Raw genomic sequence first — 24,372 nt, forward strand, 5'->3', positions numbered from 1 at the left:
TCAACTATACATTTTGCAGCACTGCTGATTTATTTACGTCACAAACTGTAACTTCAAGCTAAACTTTACAAACTAGACTCCAACAAATACTCAAGGTACTTTACAAAGATTTACAAGAGGACAAGATGAACATTTGGAGGGAATAACCATTTTACGTTTTCAGGAAACATTTAATTTGTTTACATTTTAAGTGCTGATTACAGAAAAGTGCAGCAGCAAACTTTTAACACAGCACACATTCAGTCATGCTTTGTGATTATTAATTTTTTTATATATTCATTTGATTGTTGCTGTGGTGACACATTTAAAAAAGGGCGGAGCCTAAGCTTAAGCCCCGCCCTCTTATTTCGTCTGGTTTATGCTTTATTTTATTCAAGTGAAAGCGCTAGATATTGAAAGTACGACACTGAAAACGTGTTTTTTTTACCAGAAATCACCACTTCACATACAGAAAAACATATCGAGACAAATTCTTTTACCAAAGTTAAGTTTTGTTGTTACAATTAGACCAACTGTGGGGTAATTTTTGAGGGAGGCGGAAACTATGATCTAAAATAATTTCCATCTGCTTCCATCTTATTTAGGTTATTAGTGGAATTCAAAATAAAATGAGATGATATCAAAGAGAAACCTGCCCATATAACACTGGAGGTGAAATACACAGAAAAAGCTGAGATATAAGCTAAATGAACACAATAATGATTGAAAACTGAGAGGAAATCCAACATGAATACTGTAACCTGCTCAACCCTGTAATTTATCGAAGGTCATGGGTTTGATTCCCAGTCCCTCTGGTCATGTTTCTGTAGTTATTCAACTATTATGTTCTGGTAATAAATAGAGATTTTATGAGTTTTTTCCTGTAATAACCAGATATTTGAAGCAGACTCATCTTAAATGTTGAATTTATCCACTTAAGTTTGTTTCAAATGAAATAACTTGTTTGTATTTTCTGATTCCCACCTGAAAAATACAGCAAAAAGGTTATAAAAACGTGATTCACCAAAAATAAGAACTTTGCTTACCAAAATACCAGCAAGTGTGGAAATAATTTGTTCATTCTTTGAAAACGGCTGTTTCCCGAATGTATCCTTTTTTATACTTTAACAGCTCTACTGTTTGAAACGTATATTTAAAAATCCACTTTTAATTGATCAATACTGTGTCAAAATAAATTTTTAGATGCCCAATTGTATGGAAAGTTACCACAGCTGGATTATTTTAATACTACTTTAATAATCAAGGCTAAAGATTAAAACAAATCTTGTTTTGCAACATTTTACTCTTCAGTTAAATGAAAAATGTGGAGAAGTCTGAATTTCAGATAAAAAAAACAAAACTTTTCATGAAATATTTGCATTAAATTTACTCAAACAGCAAAAAAATAAATTTATTCCATCCATTTTCATCATTTATCTTTAGACTATGTCCTTAAATTGCCCCAACTAATGGAGCACTTTACTGAAAATAAGAAATTATTTATTTTTGTAAAAGTTTAATGTTTTATTTGATTATAAATAAAGAAAAATCATGGCTATAAATCAGTTTCTATGTTAATTAAAGCAGGTTTCACTTCTTAAACTTCTCAACAGCTGTTTTTTGATGTTAGATTAAAAATATATCGAAATACATGAAGTAGCTTTGATTTAAAAGCCAACAGAGTTGATTTATTCAACTCTAAAATATCCATTAAATCACCACAAGCAGCAAAGATTAAAATTTTTCCTCTAAAAAATATATAACATCGGACCATTTTTAAAAAAAATAAATAAATGAAGTAGAAAATGTTTCTCCTGACCAAAAGTTTAGCAGGAGAGGTGAGAAAATCTGCAGGTATTTTAGGTCACATTTCTGTAAAACAGTGTTCACAATCACCACGTCACACGACAAACATGAAAAAGACGAGCGTTAAAAAAAACAACTGTAATATACATACAATAAAAACCTTTAAAAAACAGATTTCTCACAGTCTACATAAATGAAGATTGTCACAGTAGCGCCTATTTACAACACAAAAACAGATTATTTTTACACTCGTGACCTGAAAATGAGGCCAGAATGAGCTTAAAGATAGAAACATTTCAGACGGATGATTCTGCAGCTGGTTTTCTCCTCCAGGTTGATAAAACTCTCACGCACGCTGCAGTTTTCACACTCCCTCGCAGAAACACGAGACGTTAGCGAACATTTGGTGGCGCGTTGCTGCAAAACCATGTTTTAAAATGAAACCCTTCATGATGTCTGCGACCCTCTGAAACAAACTGTCTGGTCAAGACGGGAACAAAAGAGAAAAAATGAGTTCAGGCTTCGTTTCTTCAGCTGCTGCTACATTTGCTGGACCTGTAGGTTTGATCTCACCTGACAAGAGCTGGAAAAGCAGAGCAAGAATTCATGAAATCTGGTCCCTTAAGTAATTCCTGGACGTGTTTTCGCCTCATTTAGATGGGATTACCGCATGAAAACACCAATAAAATCAACAATAAAACCTAAAAAATGCATTTATATCCTCAGAAATCATGTCAATCAGCTACTGAGACTCAGTTTCACATTTTTCTCACATTTAAATGCTTCAGATTATCAGGATTTCATTAATCAGGACAGTGGAATAAAACTGAGGTTAAACTTAAAATTTCTTCATTTTTTTGTGGAAATTTACTCCTTTTTTCCATCATCGTCATAGAAATCTGTCTCACTAAAACCTAGAGGATGATCTGGTTCTTTCTGTGGCCTACATAAATCATGTTCATTATATTTTTTGCACAAAATCATTCTTAGATAATCAGATTTTAACTGTTTTAGGTCTTGTCACTTTAAATCCAAACAAGCTGCCGCTGGCCACGCCCCCAACTCACCGTTTACACTCGCACATGAAAATAGCTGCAAACAGATGCACAACTATGAAACCGTACATCTTTAAAAAGCAGAAGTGGAGCCTCCTGCACAACCAACAGAAATGCAGCAAATAGTTTCTGGATGGTAAGTCAACAACAAAAGTCTCGTCTTTTTCCAGCAGCCATTGTACAGCGGAAAACCAGCTGACCAGGCTGGAGCTCTGCCTGGGTTGCTAGGTAACAGGCGGAATTCCACTCGTTGCTAGGTAACGGCATAGTGCCCGTAGAATGCGAGTTAATATTTGGGAGGTTTTTGAAATGACTCTTTTTCCAGACACCAAAAACATTAACTTATTGTTCTTTTAAGTGCTTCACCTGCTTTTAGAAGCAGTTCAAACCCAAATTGAAGTGAAAACGTGAATTTTGAACAACAGCTCCCCGTTAAAATGAGGCAGATTCTGTTAGAATGAAGCAGAACCTTTGGGATCGATATTCAAGCTTTTGTCAGGTGAGACAAACAAACGCTACACGTGTGAGTTTCATGTCCGTTTAGCGACGCTGGGCGGCCGACAGCGACTGTTGCGTCTTGCTCCTCTGCTCCTCTTCTTCCTTCACACCTTCCACAACCACCAGCGCTTGAGTCGAGTCACACGACTGCTTCTCCGCGTCTTCGTCGTACGTTGAATCCAGCGGCCGTCCTCCGGTCACGCCCCTTCTCTGTAACTTCGACGCCGCGGCGCCCCTGCAGGCGCGAGCCGCCAGCGCCGCCAGCTCTCCCCTGGCGAGCGGGTTGAAGAGGAGATAGAGAAGCGGGTTAACGCAAGCCGGAAGCGGCGTCACGAGCAGCAGGACTCCCTTCGCCGCCTCCGGCCCGGCGGCGGGGAGCCGCAGGAGGGAGGAGAAGGAGAGGAAGGCGACGGGGAGGTAGAGCAGGCAGTCGGAGAAGAGCAGCCAGGCGACGTGACGAGTCAACGCCGCGTCGTCGTCGGAGTTTGGCGGAGCTTTGCTGGCGCGGCAGTAAAGGCGAGTGTAGGCGAGCGTCATGACGAGGAAGCAGAGCGAGTCGAAGAGCACCAAGGAGACCGCGAAGGCCAGGGAGGAGGAAGAGGAGGACGACGAAGGTAGCGGCAAACAGAAGGAGGAGCTGCTGTGACCGGCCATCAGCGGAGGCAGCGTGATGACGAAGCCGAGCAGGAAGCAGAGGAAGATCGACAAACGGATGAAGAGCGGCGACGAAGAACGACCTGCGGGAACAGGAGATAAAACACGGCTGAGTTTTAAAATATGCTGCTGCATTTTTACAAATAGGATATCAAATAATTCAAACTTCATGATTCAGTGGATTTGAAACATGATGCTACGTATTTTTTTTTATCTACAATGGTTCTTATATTAAAATGTCTTATTTCATAAATACCTGCAGATTTTTCACTCAGTGTCAGATTTGAAGTTGAGTTTTGCCAACTTTGCTTCTGATTTTGCCTAATTGACCACTTTGGTCAGATATATATATTTTTAAAATGTTTCCTGTTCTGCAGCAATGCATTCTGGGTGCAGAATAAACACTGGATAATAAAAACTTCAAACCTTATTCAAACGTGACTTTATAAAACTGCTACATGAATCAGGGTTGATGACAGAACATCGGTTCTAAGTTACATGGAGACAAAATGTTGGCGTTTCCTCACCGCTGCTCCTGTCAGCTTTGCTGCTCTGTGTTGCCCCTGCAGCAGACAGACATCGCTCCAGAGCCGCGACGGTCAGCAGGAAGAGTCCGGTCTGAGACGCAAACACACACAGGAAGCCGCTGAGGCGACACAGGAAGCTGCTCTCCCACTTCACCCCGTACCTGCAACAGAACAGACATTAAAGCCAAGGAGGAGCAAGTCAGTCAGATAATAACTGTATTCAAACCTCCAGAAGCTGCCAAACGTCCAGGCGTCCACCGCCGCCAGCCAGCCGCTCCACACTCCCATCAGGCCGTTCACCAGAGCCAGCAGGCCAATCAGGAGCTTGGGGGGCGTGACGACGCTGGCTGGAGAGAAGAAGACCGACAGGACGACGAGACCGTTGCTGACCAATGAGATTGCAGCGATGAGCCAGACGCCGCCTCGGATCATCCAGCTGCCGAGAAGGCGGAGACACGGCCGGAACGGGCCTGAGACAGATCCAGAGATTTAAAGCTGCGGTACGTCACTTTAATAAAAACAACATATTAGTTTAAACTGATGCAGGATGATCTGATCAGGAGGCGGGCCTTAGCGCTGTCAATCACTTTTGGGCTCTGCTACATCGCAGCTAGCATAACCTGTCATCAATGGTAAGGCTAGTTAGCATAGCTGCTGACGACTGTGGGTAAACAGTTTTCCTGTAATGATGATCTATTTTTATTACTAGTACATTTAGCAGCGAGTTCATGAGATGATTGACAGCGTTAAGCCCCTCCCCTCCTGGCTCTGGTTGTACTTAGTGCATCTCTTTAGAAAAGTACAGCAGCTCATCTGCATAATATTAAACTGCAACAATATAATGTTAAATATGTAAAAACGTCTTTATGGAAGTTACAGACTGCAGCTTTAATTACAGTTTACATATATATATATATATATATATTATGTGTTTGTAACTTGTAAAAACATAAAGAGACATTTTGCTACCTGGAGTTGGGCTGCAGTGAACAGAGTGTTGAGGTTTTGGTTCGTCTTCAAACTCCATCAGAAAATCGTCCCAGTCCTGGTCCACTGAACCCAAACCAACGAGAAGAAAAATGCTGTTTGTGAAATTAATAAATTACTTACTAAGTGTGTTTTTGTGCTGCATAATTCTATTAAAACCAAATTTCCAAAAAACAATGAAGTGAGGTCAATCGAAGCCACTTTTATTGAGAACCTCTGAACTCAATGTGTTAAAAACTCTTCAGGATGAATAAATTAAATTGATCCATTTTGTTTGATTTAACAAAAAAAATTCTAGAAATCATGGAAATTTCTGGGTTTGAAAAGTCAAAAACTTTCTGAAAACAAAATCACATAAATTATAAGATTAATCTCAGAAATTTTCCAGAAATAAAATTCGGAAAGTTTCAAAACTCAAAAACTGTTGAAAATTTATCAAAACATTTTTTGACTTTTGAAACTCAAAAAATTTTAATGTTTTTTTTCTAGAAATTTTCTGAGATTAAGCTCAGAATTTATTTTATTTTTTTTTTAAATCTCAGAAATTTTGAGCTTAATTATCAAAAACTTTCCAGAATTTTTATATTTTTTTAAAGTTCTGAAAAGTCTCACATTTTCGACTTTTGGAAATTTTATGAGCTTCAAAAGTTAACATTTTGTCAAAAAACCTCCGACTTTTGAAACTCAAAAAATGTCTGTTTTTTCTTAGGAAGTTTCTGAGATTAGGTCCAAAGGACTGAATTTGTCTCTAAATTTTTTTACTTTTGAAGCTCAGAAATTTTGTTTTTTTTCCAATTAAAATTTTGTGATTAATCTCAAATTTTCCAGGTAAAAAAAAAATGCAGAAAGTTTTGAGTTTCAAAACTTGTAAATTTACTCATTGTTTTCTACCTGCCGGCCCTGAGGCGGCGCCATAATCTCTCTTTTTCGTGTTTTTTTAAATATTTTCACATTTCTGTCTCCTCTTTAATGTTTTCTTTTGGTTCTTTTGCTTCAGGAACTTTGAGGCGTTCACCTTGACTGGAAAGGAAAGGAGTGTCTCTCGCTGTGGAGTCTGCTGCCTCCTCTCTTTCCCAGGATAATCCTCCTTCTCCTCTCTTCTCACAGGAGATGAAGGCACAGCACTGGAAGGCGTAGGGAAGCTCCATCACCCTGAGGAGACACAACGCTTAGCATTTATTCCTAGAAACTGCAGAGTGGACAGAAAATAAACAGGCTAAGGGGAATCTACCTGACTCGTGGCAGATCTTCTCGGGGTATTAACTCCATCAGCTGATCGTTTCCCACCAGCCGAATGCGAGTTAAACTCTGCAGACCAGTAAGAGGCAGAGAGGACAGCTGATTGGACGACAGGTCACTGCAGACACAGAAAATGCTCCAGTTGTTCACACCAAAGTATTTCCATCATCAGTAATCAGATTTTACTGCTTAATGCTACCAACAGGGCAGTTTAACCTCCTGAGAGGGCCTGAGGCAAAATCCTCTGATTTATTAAGGATCTAAATGCATCAGGTTTGTAAAAAGAGCTGCAGAAAAACTCACAGTTTGGAGAGAGACGTCAGAGCAAAGAATGAGTTTGGCTTCACAGATGACAACCGGTTCCAGGATAAATCTCTACAAAAGAAAAGGGATAAAACATCAACATCACACAAAGCTAACAAGAATGAGGAGCTATGGTTGGAGAACAGTTCAAAGGTCTTTGTCCTTCCCCCGTCACAACTCAAACACTTTCAGCTGGAGTTTCTTTAAAATATGATTTAAAAGCAGCGGCATCTGAATTCAGGCTGCATGAAGTGAGCAGCGCAGGATCAACATGTCCGCCTGAAAAGCAAAGGTCTGTCCCACAGCTGCATCGTTCAACTTCTCCAACGTTTTCTGGGGCTGTAGTGGGTTGGGGTAACATCTCCATCTCTTGCATCACCAGCATCATTCTCGTCACTGCTGGTATCCTCATCATGATCATGAGAACCGTCTCCTTCAGTTGCGTTGATCAACAGAGCCTTCCTTCCTGCAGTCTGCTTCAGGAGCCCCTTCAGGCTTCCCCTGCTCCTCAAGTGCTCCAGGTGTTGGTCACTGTTCGAGTCTTCAGAGTCCCAGTCATCCTTCAAGTCGTCAAGGTGTTCGAGTCACTCCTTGAATTTTCAGAACGACGGTTACTCCTCAAGTAATTAGGAAATTTACTCCTTTTTTCCCATCGTCGTCATAGAAATCCGTCTCACTAAAACATGCAGGACTGTCCACCAAAACCTAAAGGATGATCTGGTTCTTTCTGTGGCCTACACAAATCATGTTCATTATATTTTTGGCACAAAATCATTCTTAGATAATCAGATTTTAACTGTTTTAGGTCTTGTCACTTTAAATCCAAACAAGCTGCCGCTGGCCACGCCCCCAACTCACCGTTTACACTCGCACATGAAAATACCTGCAAACTATGAAACCGTACATCTTTAAAAAGCAGAAGTGGAGCCTCCTGCACAACCAACAGAAACGCAGCAAATAGTTTCCGGATGTTAAGTCAACAACAAAAGTCTCGTCTTTTCCAGCAGCCATTGTACAGCGGGAAACCAGCTGACCAGGCTGGAGCTCTGCCCGGGTTGCTAGGCAACAGGTGGAATTCCTTCGCTCCAAACACTCCTGGAGTCTTTAGAGCGAAGACCAATCCTTCAGTTTGCAGAGTCCCTTCTGAGTGCTGGTCACTCGAGTCGTCAGCCTTTAGAGTCTGGGTCACTCTACAAGCGTCCTGAGTGCTGGTCACCTGTTTCCAGCCTCTAAAGCCTCTCAGCAGCCCTGGCCATCCCTCCAATCTTCAGATCCTCTGGTCTTCATTCCCCTGGCTTATCCAACCTGACAGTCTGTAACTACCACACCTTTAATCCGATTTTTGGCAGAATGATTTGAGAATGACCCGCCTCTCCATCAGCCGTCTCTCACTTGTGTTTGGTTAGTTTCATTCAATACATTTAAAATGTTTTACAGGTGTGGCGGCTGCACAAATCTGCTTCATGTTTCCTCCATTCTGATGTTTTACTTTTGCTCATTTGCATCGCTCTTCCTTGAATTCATTCAGGACAGACGGAGCAGCAGCAGCAGTCGTTCCTCTCCTCCAACGACAAGCGGACCACCTTGATCAGCGCGTCCATTTGGAAGAACTTAAGGAGGTTTAAGTCGGGTTCATGTGTCAGGATCTGAAGACTAATTAAATCTTACAGCGAGCGAAGGGTCATCAGGCCGGTGAAGGTGTTCTCCCTCAGCTCCTCTATCTCGTTATGGTGGAGATCACTGCAACACAAAGATCAGCCACACTGTTTCCATTGCATCACTTTACATTTTTCTACTTTAAAGCGTTTTCCTGGCTTCTGATTGGTCTAAAACAGACAACGCTGCTGCTAATTGCTCCCATCATGCACAGCTGGATGCGTTTTACTGGTTGCTAAGGTAACCTCTGTATAGGTCTGAGAGGTTGACAGAAGTTGTTCCTTGCCCAGAAAAGAGAGATAAACTCCTTCGTTTAAAGGAAATGAAGATAAACCTCACATCTTCTGGATGCTTTCACAGCCAGTGAAGCTTGGAAGAGTCTGGATCTTGTTATACGAGAGGTCGCTGCAGACACAAACACAGTTTTAGCCATCAGCAGCTGTCAGGGACGTCCAACGGTCCTTAAACGCAGCAGCTCGCTGCACATTAAGGTGGAGAGGTTTGTTCTTCAACAGGATCGGCTAAACGATGAGCGTTGGGACGACGACGGACCGACTTACAGCAGCTGAAGGTTTGGAAGCTGCTCACACATCGAACTGGGAAGAGACGTGATCCGAGCTCCAGTGACGGTCCTGAAAGCCCAAAGGGAAATGTGTCACATCTGTTTGAGAGAGCAGGAGCTGTAGCTGTAAAGTTCTGTTCCTGGAGACACTAAACCAGCATTTTGAACCGAAACGAAACATGCTGCAGTTCTAGACCCCATCTGGACGTCCAACTGACCAGCAGGTGTCTAAAAACATTCTGGACTGCAGCTCTTCTAACTTAAAACATGATTTTAAAGATTTATCATTGGACTCTGGCTGCTTTTTCACTTTCTCTCAGTCCTTTTCTCAACTAGACTGATAGTTTCGTCAACAGCCTGAAACCATCAGCATGTTGGAGAAGCTCCGTCACGTTGCGTCTGATTTGGTTCATATTTTTTGGTTGAGGTGCTTTTGTTGAACAACTATCGGTTCTCGTTTTAGAGGCTGTGCAGCTGGACGGGTTTCGGACAGATGTTATGAAGCGTAGCAACCTGATTAGCATCTGAAAAAGTCAAACAGAAGCTGAACTTTGACCCCAAATCCCAGAGGAGTTTACAATGGGGCTTCATGGATGCAGAGCAGGACAGTTCAGGTTTTCCATCCATCTCAGTGAGCATAGATCATATCCCCTACTCCAACATCTCTCTGCTAGACTTTGGTTACAAAGTCTTAACCGTCTTCAGTCAGAGGCTTCGACAGGTTGGTTGTAACACTGACTGCTACAGAAAAGCAAAATGATTCTTTACCTGGATGATACGAGTTACGACAAAATTACATTTTCTTTGGGATAAATCAAGTATTTTTGAAAAACACCAATCATTGATGACATCAGCTAATATGTACAGTAAAAATGTAGATAATTAACATTTTAAAATCTTAATTTATGTCGGGGAATCAAATTGAGAATCGGGAACCGTTTTCTTTAACGAGTATTTTTCCAAATACTTTCTTCTGGAGATACTCAGAAACATTTCGAGTCTTTGCTACTAATGAAATTCAGCCAGAAATGTTTTAATCCAGCCACATTTAAAGGTTTCCATAACGACAGGTGAGGTTTATTCTAATAAAAGACATTTTCATTTTGTTCCATTTATTAAATTTGCTCAAAACTTTTAGGTGCGACAAGAAATAAAAATAAATCTGTGAAGGACTAACAGTTGTTCAAAGCCCTGATTAGACAAAATGAGTTATAACAACATTGTGGGATCATTTAATGCAACTGGGTCAGACTGGGTCAGAAGGTCATTTTGAAGGCAGACGGTGGAAAAACGTGGGATGTTTGTTTGGTTGCCGTTTGCATTTCCACCTACTGGTTACAGCTGAACTCATACCACCTTCAGAAATGAGTTTAGAGGGAAAAATACAAGACAACAAAGTCTGCAAACGTGTTTATTATCAGTTGGAAATTTGGCTTAGCAAAGGGAGGACAAAAGGGCTTTTTAATTTCAGGCTGAGCTGCAGGAATAATAAAGCTACAGCCTGCCAGATAGGATAATAACTGCAGTTTTTAACAACAACAGTTTGATTTGGGGTTCAGCTCTGAAAACACACAGTGAAGAGGCCTTGCAACAGCAAACAGATATGAAACATTCCTCTGAGGGTGTGTGTGCGCGAGTCTTACAGGCTCTCCAGACCCTCGGTTCCCGACAGATCTGGAAACTCTGCGAGTTCTGCCGCACCGTTCAGAGAGCTGAGAGAAAACCAGGCAGAGTTACGTTTAGGAAACAGAAAATGTTTGAGCCTCACATTCTTTGTGTAATTAGCGCCTGATTTAATGAGGCTAAACACAGAGTCACCCTAAGCTGACCTTTACTTTTCATCTGAGAGTGAAAGGAAAATAAAGTTTGACGGGATCCTCTGGCAAAGAGAAATTCAATGATTGATGCATAGAAGAAGAAAACACTTTGATCACAAAACTATTTTCAACCTGGTTTCTATTTTTATGGCCAGTAGGGGGCAGAGTTGGTTAGTAACTAGTTACATTTACTCAATTACATTTATTTTAACTACTTTTAGGGGAAAAAATTACTTTTACAAGTGTATTTACTACCCTGCACTTTTACCTGAGTAATGTTATCGTCTTATTTGAGTAAAATTTCTGGATTTGAATGAAAAACAAACCAAACATTCGCCAGACTCAGACACACAGCTGCAGCTTTTGTTAAAGTTTCATTAGTTTTTTATTGAAAGAAACTGAAATGGAAAAAAATTGTTATTTTTGGTTACTTGTATGAATTATTACCATTTTTATCCTTAGAATATCATAATTTCCATTTAACTTTATACTTTTAAACATTAAATTATTTATAATTTTACCAGTTAGACTTTTAACTAAATACTTTTTGCTTCTCTAGTCGGAGGAAAAAGAAACGTCACTCGTTCAGCTAAACACAAAGTCGCATTTTCACTTGTTGTCCTATTTTGGGCTAAAGTTTCTGAATAAGAGGGACAAAAAGAAATTAATTTAAATCCCCCAAAGGTCAAAATTCTGACTTGGAAAGTCAAACTGAAAATCCAATATGGCCGCAGTTTGTGTATAATGTAAGAAAATGAATTTATCTTGTTTCTTCGCTCTTTTTTGGAGGGAAGAAAAACAGTTTTCAGTAGAAACATTTAAAATCTAAAGTTTTCTTTAGTTTAGAAAAAGAACTATGCAAAAACAAAACATGGCCTCAGATTAGCACCACCTGATGTGCTAGCAGCTAACGCCTGCTGGCAGCTAACGCCTGCTAGCAGCTAACGCCTGCTGGCAGCTAACGCCTGCTAGCAGCTAATGCCTGCTAGCAGCTAACGCCTGCTAGCAGCTAACCCCTGCTAGCTCCCAGTCACTGCGCTAATATTGAGCTAATCCAGCAGAATTTGGACAAACATCTTAGATAATTTTCACATTTATTTATTGTTTTTGGAGGACAGATCTGGGAATGATGTCTCACCAGACCTTCGGCTTTAGCTCTTTGTTTTGGTCACTGACGAGGCTAACTGCAGTTAGCAACACACACACACACACACAATGACACTCTCTGCAAATGCGTTCCCTGAAAATGTGGACTGCTGTGTGTGACGCACAGACTGGAGTGAAAAAAAACATCTTATTACTGGAGCTACTGCCACTTTTTCCTTCTCAGAAATGTTACTTTATCTTTAAAAGCTAATTCAATCTTGAAGTTTCTAACTGATTTGGGTGAGTGTGTTTTCCTCACAGCGTCCGAAGCTCTGGAAGGTTCTGGAAGGCCGACCGTCCCACAGACTGAATTGGATTGTCATAAAACAATCTGGCAAACAAAAAACATGTTTTTTGTTTGTTAGGCAGTAAACTACAACTGTTACGTCTATTATAGATAAAAAAGGAGTAAAGTTCTCCCCAAAAAATTCAGGAATGTTGAAATTAATCTCAGAAATTTTCTCAAAAAAAAAAAAAAAAAACATTTCTGAATTTTAAAATCTAAAAAATTCAAACGTTTCTCAAAACTCAAAAATTTGAAAGAAAAAGCTCAGAACTGTTGAGATTAATCAGAAATTTTCTAGAAAAAACTTGGAAAGTTTCGAGTTTTAAAAGTTTAATATTTGCAAGAACAAAACTCAGAAAATTTGAGATTAATCTAAAAAAAAAAAAAAAAACAAGGAAATTTCTGAGCTAAAAAAGTCAAAAATTTGAAAGAAAAAGCTCAGAAATGTTGAGACTAATCAGAAATTTTCTAGCAAAAACGCAGACATTTCTGGGAATTTTCTTAGTTTTAAAAGTCACATTTTCTGAGATTAATCTGAAAAATTCAGACTTCCTGAAATTTTTTTGGATCTCAGAAATGTAAAAGTTTTTCTATAAAATTTCTGAGATTTATCTCAAATTTCATATTTCTGGCAGAATTTTAAACAAAATCAGAAAAACAGCGTTTTTGATGCGATTTCTTAATAAATCCAGGCATAAAAGAAAAATGAGGGAATTTGGGCTGATATCCATTATTAATATAAACCAATGACTAATATTGAAGCGAGAGTTTCTGGGTCGTTGGTACCGACAGGGAGATCAGAGACGGGTTCCCAGTGAAGGCTCGCTCCGGGATGGACTGGATGTTGTTGCTGTGAAAACCTCTGAAAACAGAGACAACAGAAATTATCTTATATTTATCCTGAATATGTTCATCTTAACTGAACTTGGTGCTTTTGCACAAAATGTTTTCTGGTCAGAAAGTTCAGACTCACAGCTCTTTGAGGTGGCTGAGTGAGCGGACGGCCGTGGGAAACTCAACCAGGCTGTTGTAGTTTAAATCCCTGATTAAAAAAAAGACAAAAAATATTTACAAGACAATTATTTCTGCTGGTAGGAAACTCGATTATATGCGTTAGGTTGATTATGATAAATAAAACTGATAATGTTGTGGAAAGCATCAAACAACCACATTATAAAGGATTTTCACCAATTTGATGGTTTAATAACCTGAATAACAGATTAAAATCAATACATCTGTTGTTGAGCTTATTTATCCATTTATTAAAAAATGTAGTGGCTAAAATGTTTGAGTTGAAAATGTTATGGTTTTCAAATAAAATGTGATTTATTTTAACTAATTACTAGACTATCACAATTATCAAGGGAATTGTAGATAGAAAGGAGAACATTTCTCATTTCTGCTTGAAAAAAACAAGATTTCCGAGTTTGAAAAATCAAAAACTTGCTAGGAAAAAGAATCATACACAAATTCAGCTCAGGATTTTCTAGAAAAAACACTGAGATTTGACTTTGAATAGTCAAAAACATTCTAGAAAAAAGTTTAAATTTCCAAGTTTCAAAAGTCAAAAACTGGCTAAAAAAACAAACTGAAATTGAGACAAATTTTTTAAAATTTCAAGACAATTTCTGATTTTTGGAAAATGAAAATGCTAAACTTTTGAAACTCAGAAATTTCCATGTTTTTCTCTGAAATTTCAGAAATTAATCTCAATTTTAGTTTTTTTTCTAGCAAATTTACTGTCTACAATGACCAACATAAATTATAAATCCTGCAATTGAGAATCATTTTTACTTTATCAACAACCAAATTAACAAAAATACAGAATAATTTCAGCTGTTTTTACAGATAACAGAACCAATAATGTTGCCTCTAAAGTGAAAAACTGGCAACGCCTCCGATAATCTAGACGGATCGTCTTTAAGCAGTAAAAGTCCAAATCCTTTGGAAGCCATGTTTTCATGTTCCGAACAACAACAATAATCTGGCATTTCTGAATCCTGGAGTGGGTTGGGAATTGTGTAACAACTCGGTGTTGGGTTCCTGGTACTCTGGCCTTGTAAAGTTCTGTTGGACTGTTTGTGTTCTGCTACAACAAGAGTCCGATTCTCCTGCCGGAGACAATAAAGGCCAATCTTATCTCATCTTATCATTATCTTGTTTTATTGCCTCTTTATTATCTACTACATGCTGGTCCTACCAAATCTCCAACAGTCGTAAGTTATTGACCTCTAAAACAACAAAAGGCTGAATTGTGAATTGAAACTTATTGTACCTTTATAATGGAGGTAAATTAGGACAGTATGTACCACGTCGAGCTATTAGAGGAAATCAGGAACAGTTTCTTCAACATTTCCATTTGACTCAACACTGAAAATTCGACATCTTGACTGAATTTATGAGAATCCTCTCGACAACGGACAACATCAACATGTAGCCAACGTAGGTTGGAAATACGAATGATGGAGTGAAAACACAACATCTCCACTGTCACATTTACATCGGGAATCCTTCAAAATAAATCAAGAAGTTCACAAATATGCAGGAACTGTCAGCTCTACACTTGAAATCTATAAATCATCTTGGATATGATTGGAATAAAAGACCTTGTGTTGAATGGAGTTAGCATGTCAGACCAAAAATGGAAAATATCCATTAAATTGACACCTGAATCATCATTTCTAGCTGAGATTGTCGTTTTTACTGAAGTCTAGAAAAGGAAACTTAATCTCTAAAGCTGTTTTCACACCTGGTCGTCCCGTAGATTCGGTTCAATTGGGACCAAAATGGCCACATTTTCAGCTGCTGTGGTTTTCTTCCTCACTGCTCCGAGTTAAACCTAAACGTTTTGAAGAACCTGTTCCCCTCCCAACCTGCGGGGGCGCTACGCCAAGAACCACTGAAGGAAACGACAGACACTGAGCGCAACTTTGGATTTTTACGATGGCACTTGTAGACTGAGAAACAAAAGTAGTAAATTAAAATTGAAAAGCTAAAATTTTTAGATTAATCTCAGAATTTCTTTAGAAAAATGTTGGAAATGTTTGATATCCAAATGGCAAAAATTTGTGAGAAAAAAAAACAACAACAATTTGACTTTTTGGTTTGAATGCATATGTGAACGGCAAGCGGACGGGAGACCCATCCAGAAGCCGGAAGTGGACTACAGTGCAAGGCATTCTGGGTAAATACACCCAAAAGAAACCTGTTAGCCTAGCGCTAGCGGGAGAAATGACTCGTGATCTTTGGATAAGAGAGAAATGCGACTCCGCTCCATTTTTGTTTCTATTTCATAAAGAAGGAAGTTTCGGTCAGTATCTTCTTCAGAGGTTTTTGTGTAATTTCCTTCAGTCGTTGTTGGTGCAGCGCCCCCACAGGCGAGGAGGGGAACCTCAGCAGCTTGAAATGAAACAAATGTTGCAATTTGTCCAAAATCCAACCGAATCTACTGGGAAAACAGCCTAAATGTTGTGATAGAAACTTTTGTTTGCTCTAATTTAAGCGGTGCAAACAAAAGCTCTACTTAAATTATCATTATCTGTAAACTGTTACAAAAGCTTCATCATTTTGTCTTTCCGCAACGTGGATGTCGCATTTATTCTGAAACCAATACAAGAATCGTCGTCTTCTTCTATGAATTAGACAACCCAGGAGGTTGATCTGTGAAACAACGATCAGGTTTTGACTTTTTGTGTTTTCTGCTTCCACGTCAATTAAGGTAAGAACAAACTCTTCATTGGGAAAAACAGATGACTGTTGCCTCAAATATGAAATGACCATCTTTACGATGCGTTTGGGTGGAAATTTCAGGCTTGGAAAAAATGTCATGTGAACGTTTTGTTTTTCCAGCTTCATGTTTTGCTTTAATCTTTTTTGTTTTGACTTTTAACTTTATTAAAGAAACATTTAACTGTCCCTCCTTCCTCCTCTCTTCCCTTTCATCACCAGTAGAGACTAGAGCATTCCTCGAGTCCACATGTGGCTTCAATTAGCTCCTCTCATCCATCTCTGGGATGCAGGTGGCTGCTCCACAGACACACACAGCTACTCACAAGCTCCCACATTGTGAAAATACCATTAAATTGAAATCGTTTCAATCTGGTTCTGAGCATGAGAGTCCATGTGTGTGTTCAGAGGATCACTGCTAGCAACAATAGTGGAGCTGCGTTCTTTCCAGAGATCTTTTTATGGCGCTTGGAAGGTTGTGATTGTTGACGATTACCGTTTGAAGATGTAGGTTTTCATCACGTTTTATTGTAAGCGGATTAAATTTAACGAAAACTGAATCAAGTGCAGGTGGAGCAGTAATGTGTGTGTCGCCGCCTGGTTTTATTTCCATTTTCATAGCTTGCTGCTTATTTCAACTGGAGAGCGTCGAAGTGAACGGAAAAAATAAGTAATCACATTTTGTGAGGATAATTTGTGCGATTTAGTACTTTATATTTGGACCATATAAAAAATTAGTCCAGAAAAACAGAGTCAGACAACTTTACAAATTGGGAGCCATTTGTAAAGTTAAAGTGAAAAGTTTACAGCAATAATTTGGGTTGTTTCGCCTCTAAAGTTTTATTTTCACTAAGTTATTCATTTATAAAGCTAAATTTATGCTTTATTAGCAGGGTATTTAGTTAGCTTCAAAGTAGATATTTAGCTCTGAGCTAACTGGTTAGCTTGATGTTTACCATTTCATTAGCAAGTTAATTAGTTAGCTTCAAAGTAAATATTTAGCTTCGAATTAACTATTTTGTTTGAAGCTAAATATCTAGTTAGCATAATTAATTAGCACCATTTAGCTTCCAGCTAAATATTGAGCTAATATTCAAATTCACTTGTTGATAACAGGAAAAGAACTACCAAAATAAAAGTTTTATCTGAACTCCTGCTGGTTTTACTGATCTCGTCTCCCGTTTGTAATTTTCTTTTCTCTCAATATGCAGATTGGGAGCTAACAATGTAGCCTGCTTGAAAAATATCCAGTTAGCTGGTAAACTAAATATTTGGTTTGGTCTTAAAAAAATTAAGTGGAAACTAAATATTTAGTTTATAAATTAAATATTTAGCTTTCTAATTAAATTGATAATGACATATTTAGCTTGTAGCTACGTTTTTGAGGCAGCTGGCTGAAATATTTAGGGGAATCTTAATAAAGGGATCTTCTCAGATTTATGATTTGTAGAAAAATGTGAAAATAATGCATAATTTTCCTTCCATGTTACAATTATTCACTAGTTTCTGTCAAATAAAACGCCAGTAAAACACATTGAATGTCGTGTGATGACTTTGATTTTAGTTTTGGCTTCGGTTTTTCCTTCCCAGATTCTTGAATAAATTAGTTTATTCCTGATTTGCTGCTTCCTGAGAAACGTCTGCGTTTGGTTTCTCCTCTCAGCTGAAATCAGCCTGAGCTGAACCAACACGGCTGAATTAATTAATCCCCGTTTCCGTTTGCTTCTCCCCGTTTGTGTTTGTAGTTTTGGGCGAGCATCAGAGTGCGCCGCGGTTTATTATTGCTGATTGTACAGGTATACAGCCTCCCGACTCGCACATAAACACATGCGGTCCGTCTGTGCATAATTAAGATTAGCATAGAGGCCGGGCCACACACAGCGCACATTTCTGCTCAAGTATTTCCAGAGCAGCGTTTAAACCTGAAAAATTTCTGTACACACACACACACACACACACACACACACACACACACACACACACACACACACACATTCCTCGGACGACACATAAATACACTAAATCACGCTCGTTTACATCCTGGCTCCTCAGTTATTTTCTGTAAATACGCCTTACAATAAGTAATTATTTGGTTTGGGAAAGAAAAACATGTGTGGTGATATAAATCAGCAAATTATTCGTCTGATTTACTGATTTATTTTCGTTTTTCATCATCAAGGCCGTTGCTGTTCTGTGTTTGATGACAACAAGAAGCCAACCGGGCAATAAATTCACTTTTACAGTAAAAATGACAGATTTACAACGATGTGGGCTGGAGACGGTTCCAGTAAGAACAAAATATTTTAATAATGCAAATTTATTAGCATAAACTCTTTTATTGCTGGCTAAATATGTTAACTAGCAAAAAATCTCAATATTTCCCCAGTTATAATTTCAGAATTTTCAAATTCTTGAAAACCTAACCCTAACCTAACCCTAAGGTTCCTAACCCTTTTTTAAAAAAAAAAAAAACATGAAACTGATCATTATTTTTGACCATTTAATGCAACAGCTCACTCACTAAAAGACATTTAATGCTAAATATAAAACCGAGATGCGAACAAATAACTTTTCTTTTGGTTGGGATTTGAATCATAGTTCTGGTGAAACGATAATATTTGAGGAGATTTAAGGAAACTTTTAAAATCCTAAACAAAAAGAAACAGAACCAGATATTTTATCTAATTTACACTTTATTATATTATAAATAAATTATTAGGTAAAGTTGTTTTAAATTCAGACAGAGTTCATCTGTTCCCGATTTTAAATACTGAATTTTTCATTCATTTTTTTGGGTTTAATGTCAATTTTTGTATTTTTAAACCCTGATTTTCAAATTTGGGTAACGCTGAATTCTACCACAGCACATTCGGCCCAATGTGGCCATGGAGGAGTCAATTTCAGAAACAAAAAAACACAAAAGTTTCTAGGTTAACTTCATACAGTCACAAGAAAAAAAACTTATGTATATTTTCAAGAAAAAAATGAACATTTTCCATGATTAAAGGTATAAAAAGACATTCTGACATTGTAATGTCCGGTATTATAGCAACATCTTCAGTCTGTTATTTATAATTTGGTGAATATCTAACAAAATCTGAGAATGTCTTACCTTTAATATCATAAATTAATGTCTTTAATCAGAGAAAATTAATGTTTTTTTCTTATAATAATTTTTTGAACTTTTTACTTGAGAATATTTAAAATAAATTTTAAAAATTGCTGCAATTCAGTCAGATATCTATGTTTTAGTCTTTCACTGTCGGAATGTTATCAGAAAATTAAATTAACTCTTAATTTAGAACGAGATTAGCAGAGTTAGCGCTTCATGCTGATGTTTTCTGACCAGTTCAGAGTGAATCTGTTCAGAAAGGCTCCCTGGGTCGGACATGAACCTGGAGAAAACCTTGTTTCAGAACAAAAATCTGCCTCCATGACCCCGACTTAACCTTTCTGCTGGAACTCGTCATCAGAAACAAAACCCACAGACAGAAACTCACAGCGTCTCCAGACTGTGGAGTCCGTGGAAGCAGTTGTTGCCCATGGAAACGATCCTATTGTTGTTGAGATGCCTGCGGAGAGAGCGAGAGAAACTGATGGGCTAATGAAGCGGACAAAGAGTGTGTATGTGTCTTTTTAAAAGGGGCCCTGAGGCCTCTCAAGAAGGCTTTTTTTTCCCCTTTTGGTAATTTAATGCAAATTAGCTTCAAGCCGATTGGACAAAAGGAATGACAGCGGACTTCAATGACGCCGCTCTGAATGCCGTCGCACGGACACAAACGGGGAGTTTGCATGTTATTAAAGAGCCAACATGGACAGACAGGGACAGCGCGGATCAACAGCATAACAGATATTTCTATTTGATTTACATCAATATAGAGCATGACAACTAGATTAAAAACAAAAACCAATGAAATACTCAATAGTTTAAGATTTTATAGGTCTCTCTATCAGGTTAACATTAAGAATTTAGTCAGATTATATAGATTCTTTACAAAATGTAAAATATTTCAGCCATTTATTTTGCATCAATTAGTGCATTAAAGCAGCTCTGTAAAATAAAACATACTTTAATAAGAGAAATGTGCCATTATGTCCTAAAGAATCATGGGGAAAACATTTGTTGGGCCACTGACATTCTTCAGTCACATAGTGCTGCATCAAAGCATTTTCTGTAAAAGGTTGAGTGGAAGGAAAAACTATTAAATGCAAGTGATGCTGAAACATAATTTATGCTAAACTTGCTAGCGTAACTTCTGTTTTGGCGTAGGTTCCACTTTAGCATTAGCTAAAAATTTTAGTTTTAGCATAACTTACATTTAACATAAATTCCATTTTGCGTAACAATTTGCTTTGGCATAAAACTTAAACTAAAATAGACTTTCTAGCACAACTTTATGACATTTTGTTTTAGCATAAAACATTAGTTATTAAAATCTTGCTAACATAGAGCTTCATTTATAGCAAAACATAAAACGTAAGTTATGACCAACTTGCTAGCATAACTTCTCTTTGGCATAAGTTCCATCTTAGCTTCAGCTAACGCTAATATGTAGATTAAGACAAAACAGAGATTCTGTTGTAAGAACTTCTATTTAGCATACATTTCATTTTCGTATCAATTCCATATGACAAAATGCATAATTTTTCCGTTTTGTGATAAAACAGAATTTATGATGAATTTGCCAGTGTAGCTCAATTTATGCTAACATTTTGTTTTAGCATAAAGTGCAAGTGATGAGCAACTTTTTAGCACAATCGTCTTTGACAAAAATGTTGTACTGGCATAAAACTTGAGTTACGACAAACCTGCTAATGAAACATTTTGTTTCAGCATGAAATATAAGTTATGATACATCTGCTAGCATAGCTTTGTTGTAGCATTGTGGTTTTTGCATTTTGTCCTCCTGGGCCACCGTTAAAATGCACATTATTAACTTTGGAGAAAATGCAACTCTATATTTAACATGAAAGTAAAACAGAAGATGTATTGCAATGGTCCAGTATTAATCTGAAAGCAGCTGCTTCAGATGCAACCAGAGGCTGTAAAATAAAACGTTCCATTTTTATTCTCTGTCTGTACGTACAGCACCACCAGGCGGCCCAGCTTGCTGAACGCGTGGTCGGGGATGTGGGCGATGTGGTTGAGGGCGAGCGTCATGGCCTGCAGGGTCGGCAGCTCTCCGAGGGCCTTCACTGGCACATCCGTCAGAGCGTTGTCATCCAGCCAGAGGTGGCGAAGCGAGCGCAGACCGAAGAAACAGCCAGGCGGAACGCCGGAGATGTGATTCGCATCCAGCCGGCTACGAAAAACACAACGCAAAAGGAATTAGGAAACTTCTTATTTTGTTTCTGATGAGTCTTTCCGAAAGTGTCCGAGTAGTTTTATGTTGTTGTGTTTCCTGTGATTGTTATAACTTTTCTTTTCAAATCCAAAGACAAACAAGAGGCGTCATTTAAAGTGGCGTCACAAACAAACAGAAAACCTTTTCAAGCCCTGCTAGAAGAGGTCTGTGAAATAAAAAGCTTTGCTAAATCTGAAGTAGTTCAAGAGGAAAATTAGACGTCAAGTGTTTGACCAGGAGAGGAATGATCGGCAGCCGGTTCGAGAGCCTCTTCACCAGCCAGCAGCCTCTCCGGTCCAACTGAAGCATTTTAATTAGCTCACACCGACTCCTCAGAGCGCGTAAGGAGAAACGTATTCAGCAGGAACACAAACAAAAATACACATTTACAAACTCCAAATAATTATCCTCGGCTCTTTGCTTCCTTTAGAAAAGAGCTGAGGATCATTTCTAATTGTTTTTGTAGCATTATTGCTGGAAAAGGCAAAGAAATTCAGAATATTTGCGATTTCTTGCTTTTTCAACAGAAATTCTCTACATTTCACGTATCTATTTAGCTTTGAATTTCTTTATATTTTAGCTAAAGTTTAGACAACATCTGAAAAATTAAATTTATTTAGTCTGAAATAATGATCTGTTTTTCACAGAGGCTGACAGGTGCAAATACAAAGCAAAGAGCAAAATGTGCTTCAAACATGAATGATGGAAAACTCAAAAACCCAAATGAAACAGAAAAACATCAAAAAAGGCTGTAACCTATATATTAGTGCTATTATAAATAAAAATTAGTAACACTTTCACCAAAAAATTCTAAAAAATGTTGAGTTTAATCTTGAAAATTTTCTACAAAAAACTTGAATTGTCAAAAAAGTCGAATATTTTCTAGAAAAAAAATTATTTTAAGAATCTCAGAAATCATTGAGAAATAAACATATAAAGTTTTGAAATTTCCAAGTTTTTTCAGAAGTCAAAAACATTTTACTTTTCAAAAGGTTTTTGTACAAAATCTGAGATTAATCTCTGAAATTTCTGCATTTTTTGGATAAAAATTTACTCTTTTTTTTTTTTTTTACCTACAATGAAAAAAAATGAGTCCATCATAATATATGGCAAAAAATTTGCTGTTTTTTTCTTTTACATTTAATTTATTTACAGGAAAATGGTAAATTAGATCTGTAAGAAAGAATAAATTTTATTTTTAAAACGTCTTATTGCTTAAAACAGCTCTTTGTCGCTGATGGTGTTAAGAACTCAAAAGCAAGTGTTTAAATTTAGGTGCTGCAGCTTTAACTTTATAAATAATAATGCCAGTGACTGGATTGTGGTTAAGAATTAAGTGCTTTTCTTTATTAATCCGGTTCTGTCTCTTAGGTTTATATAAACCCAGCAGGGCTTTCATTAGGCCGACCTGCAGGAACATGTGGAGCGCTTCGTGTCTGTCTGAGTGTCCATCCCAACAATGACTCCTCTGTTCGGCCACAAAGAGACGAGAAGGATGGGACTCCACATAATCGTCCATCAGATAAATTAGAGACCTTAGTCCTAAAGACATCTCCATTCTTAAACCCCCTATTTGAACACACACGGCTACAGTTTCAGTATAATTACTGTGTATCATCAGGCTGAGTACACACTGTCTGCACTATACGTTATCGTGTGTGTGTGTGTGTGTGTGTGTGTGTGTGTGTTGGGGGGGAATCCATTCCAACAGAGTAAAATGAGACAGGATGAGTGTGTGTGAGTGCAACCGGCGACCACTAGGGGGCATCAAAGCTGCCGGCTTACCCAAAATATCTCAAACATACATTTAATAAATTCATTAAAATAAAAGGAACAAGATAAAGATAAGACAGATATTTACTAAACCGCCAATTCGGACCTATTTCCAGAGTTGGTCGCTTGGCTGAAGTCACGAAACGCAACAACAGTTCTTCAAAGCGCAGGTTCGTAATGAGAAGCGGTTAGCATTAGCCGACATGCTAGCGGTATTTTAATCTCCTACCTTTTTGGCACGTCGAAGCATCAGTTTGGTGAATTTCGCTCACCCCAGTCCCTTTTCACCTCTCCCAAGTTTGGATCGTTTTAATAGGGTCAGGTGTTCTTAGGATTCCCCGGGAGCCGGTTCACTATGGCGGCCATCACGATGACGCTCAAACCGGAAGCGACTTACCAACTCAACCATTTCCGTTTGCTCGATTCGAGAACCAAAGAGCCAAATCTGTGAAAATTACTGAATTTTATTCGGTAATATACGTTTTAGACTCAGTTCGAAAGTGGTGCTACATTCTTTTTTTTTTTTGTCTCATTAATTGTGATTTTGTTGCCAGAAATGTTTTCTATAAAAATGTAGATAAATATCGTCGGCTCACTGTGACGTCACGCCTAGCTAATGGCTAGTTTGTTATGCAAATAAAACAGCGTTAAGCAGTTTAACACTTTTAAGATTAGTAGTAAAGTTAAAACAAAAATAAAATAAAATTCCATATATTCGGATATTACTAATAGTGTCAATTATAGGTGATGTAAAGATTGTATATCCTAAAAAAATATAAAATAATGGCTATTTTTAACTCGTTGTTTTGAACTTTAATCAGCAATGGATCTCTTTTTGAATCAATGTTTTTTAGTTTTCTAATATCTACAAAGAACTGTAAAATTACCCTTAATTTGACTTTTTATCATCTGTGAACTGAAATGCCTCGATTGTCACTTTGCTGCTGTTGCACCTGAATTTTCTCATTATAGGACAATAATTTAATTATTTTTAAATAAATGTTTAACTTATT

The 24,372-nt window shown here is 37.9% G+C and overlaps 1 protein-coding gene across 2 annotated transcripts in view; it reads right to left on the reverse strand.

The window, feature by feature from the left end:
* Positions 1-7: 7 nt before the first annotated feature.
* LOC103459341 (leucine-rich repeat-containing G-protein coupled receptor 5A) overlaps positions 8-24,372 on the reverse strand; it is a 45,094-nt gene continuing 20,729 nt past the window's right edge. The window contains exons 5-20 of one of the 2 annotated variants that reach the window (XM_008400838.3): positions 21,329-21,544; positions 19,742-19,813; positions 13,489-13,557; positions 13,306-13,377; positions 12,489-12,560; positions 10,910-10,978; positions 9,265-9,336; positions 9,044-9,109; positions 8,717-8,788; positions 7,049-7,120; positions 6,738-6,863; positions 6,522-6,658; positions 5,489-5,572; positions 4,746-4,989; positions 4,520-4,680; positions 8-4,075 (exon numbers count right to left, since the gene is read on the reverse strand). In XM_008400838.3, the coding sequence (XP_008399060.1) occupies positions 3,381-4,075; positions 4,520-4,680; positions 4,746-4,989; positions 5,489-5,572; positions 6,522-6,658; positions 6,738-6,863; positions 7,049-7,120; positions 8,717-8,788; positions 9,044-9,109; positions 9,265-9,336; positions 10,910-10,978; positions 12,489-12,560; positions 13,306-13,377; positions 13,489-13,557; positions 19,742-19,813; positions 21,329-21,544 (2,299 nt within the window). In that variant the 3' untranslated portion in view covers positions 8-3,380. The remainder of the gene's footprint in view (positions 4,076-4,519; positions 4,681-4,745; positions 4,990-5,488; positions 5,573-6,521; positions 6,659-6,737; positions 6,864-7,048; positions 7,121-8,716; positions 8,789-9,043; positions 9,110-9,264; positions 9,337-10,909; positions 10,979-12,488; positions 12,561-13,305; positions 13,378-13,488; positions 13,558-19,741; positions 19,814-21,328; positions 21,545-24,372) is intronic. The other variant, XM_081604087.1, reaches the window with a different exon arrangement.

Source organism: Poecilia reticulata, chromosome 23, assembly GCF_904066995.2.
Source record: "Poecilia reticulata chromosome 23, P_reticulata-male-v2, whole genome shotgun sequence".
In the NCBI taxonomy this organism is placed as follows: Eukaryota; Metazoa; Chordata; class Actinopteri; order Cyprinodontiformes; family Poeciliidae; genus Poecilia; species Poecilia reticulata.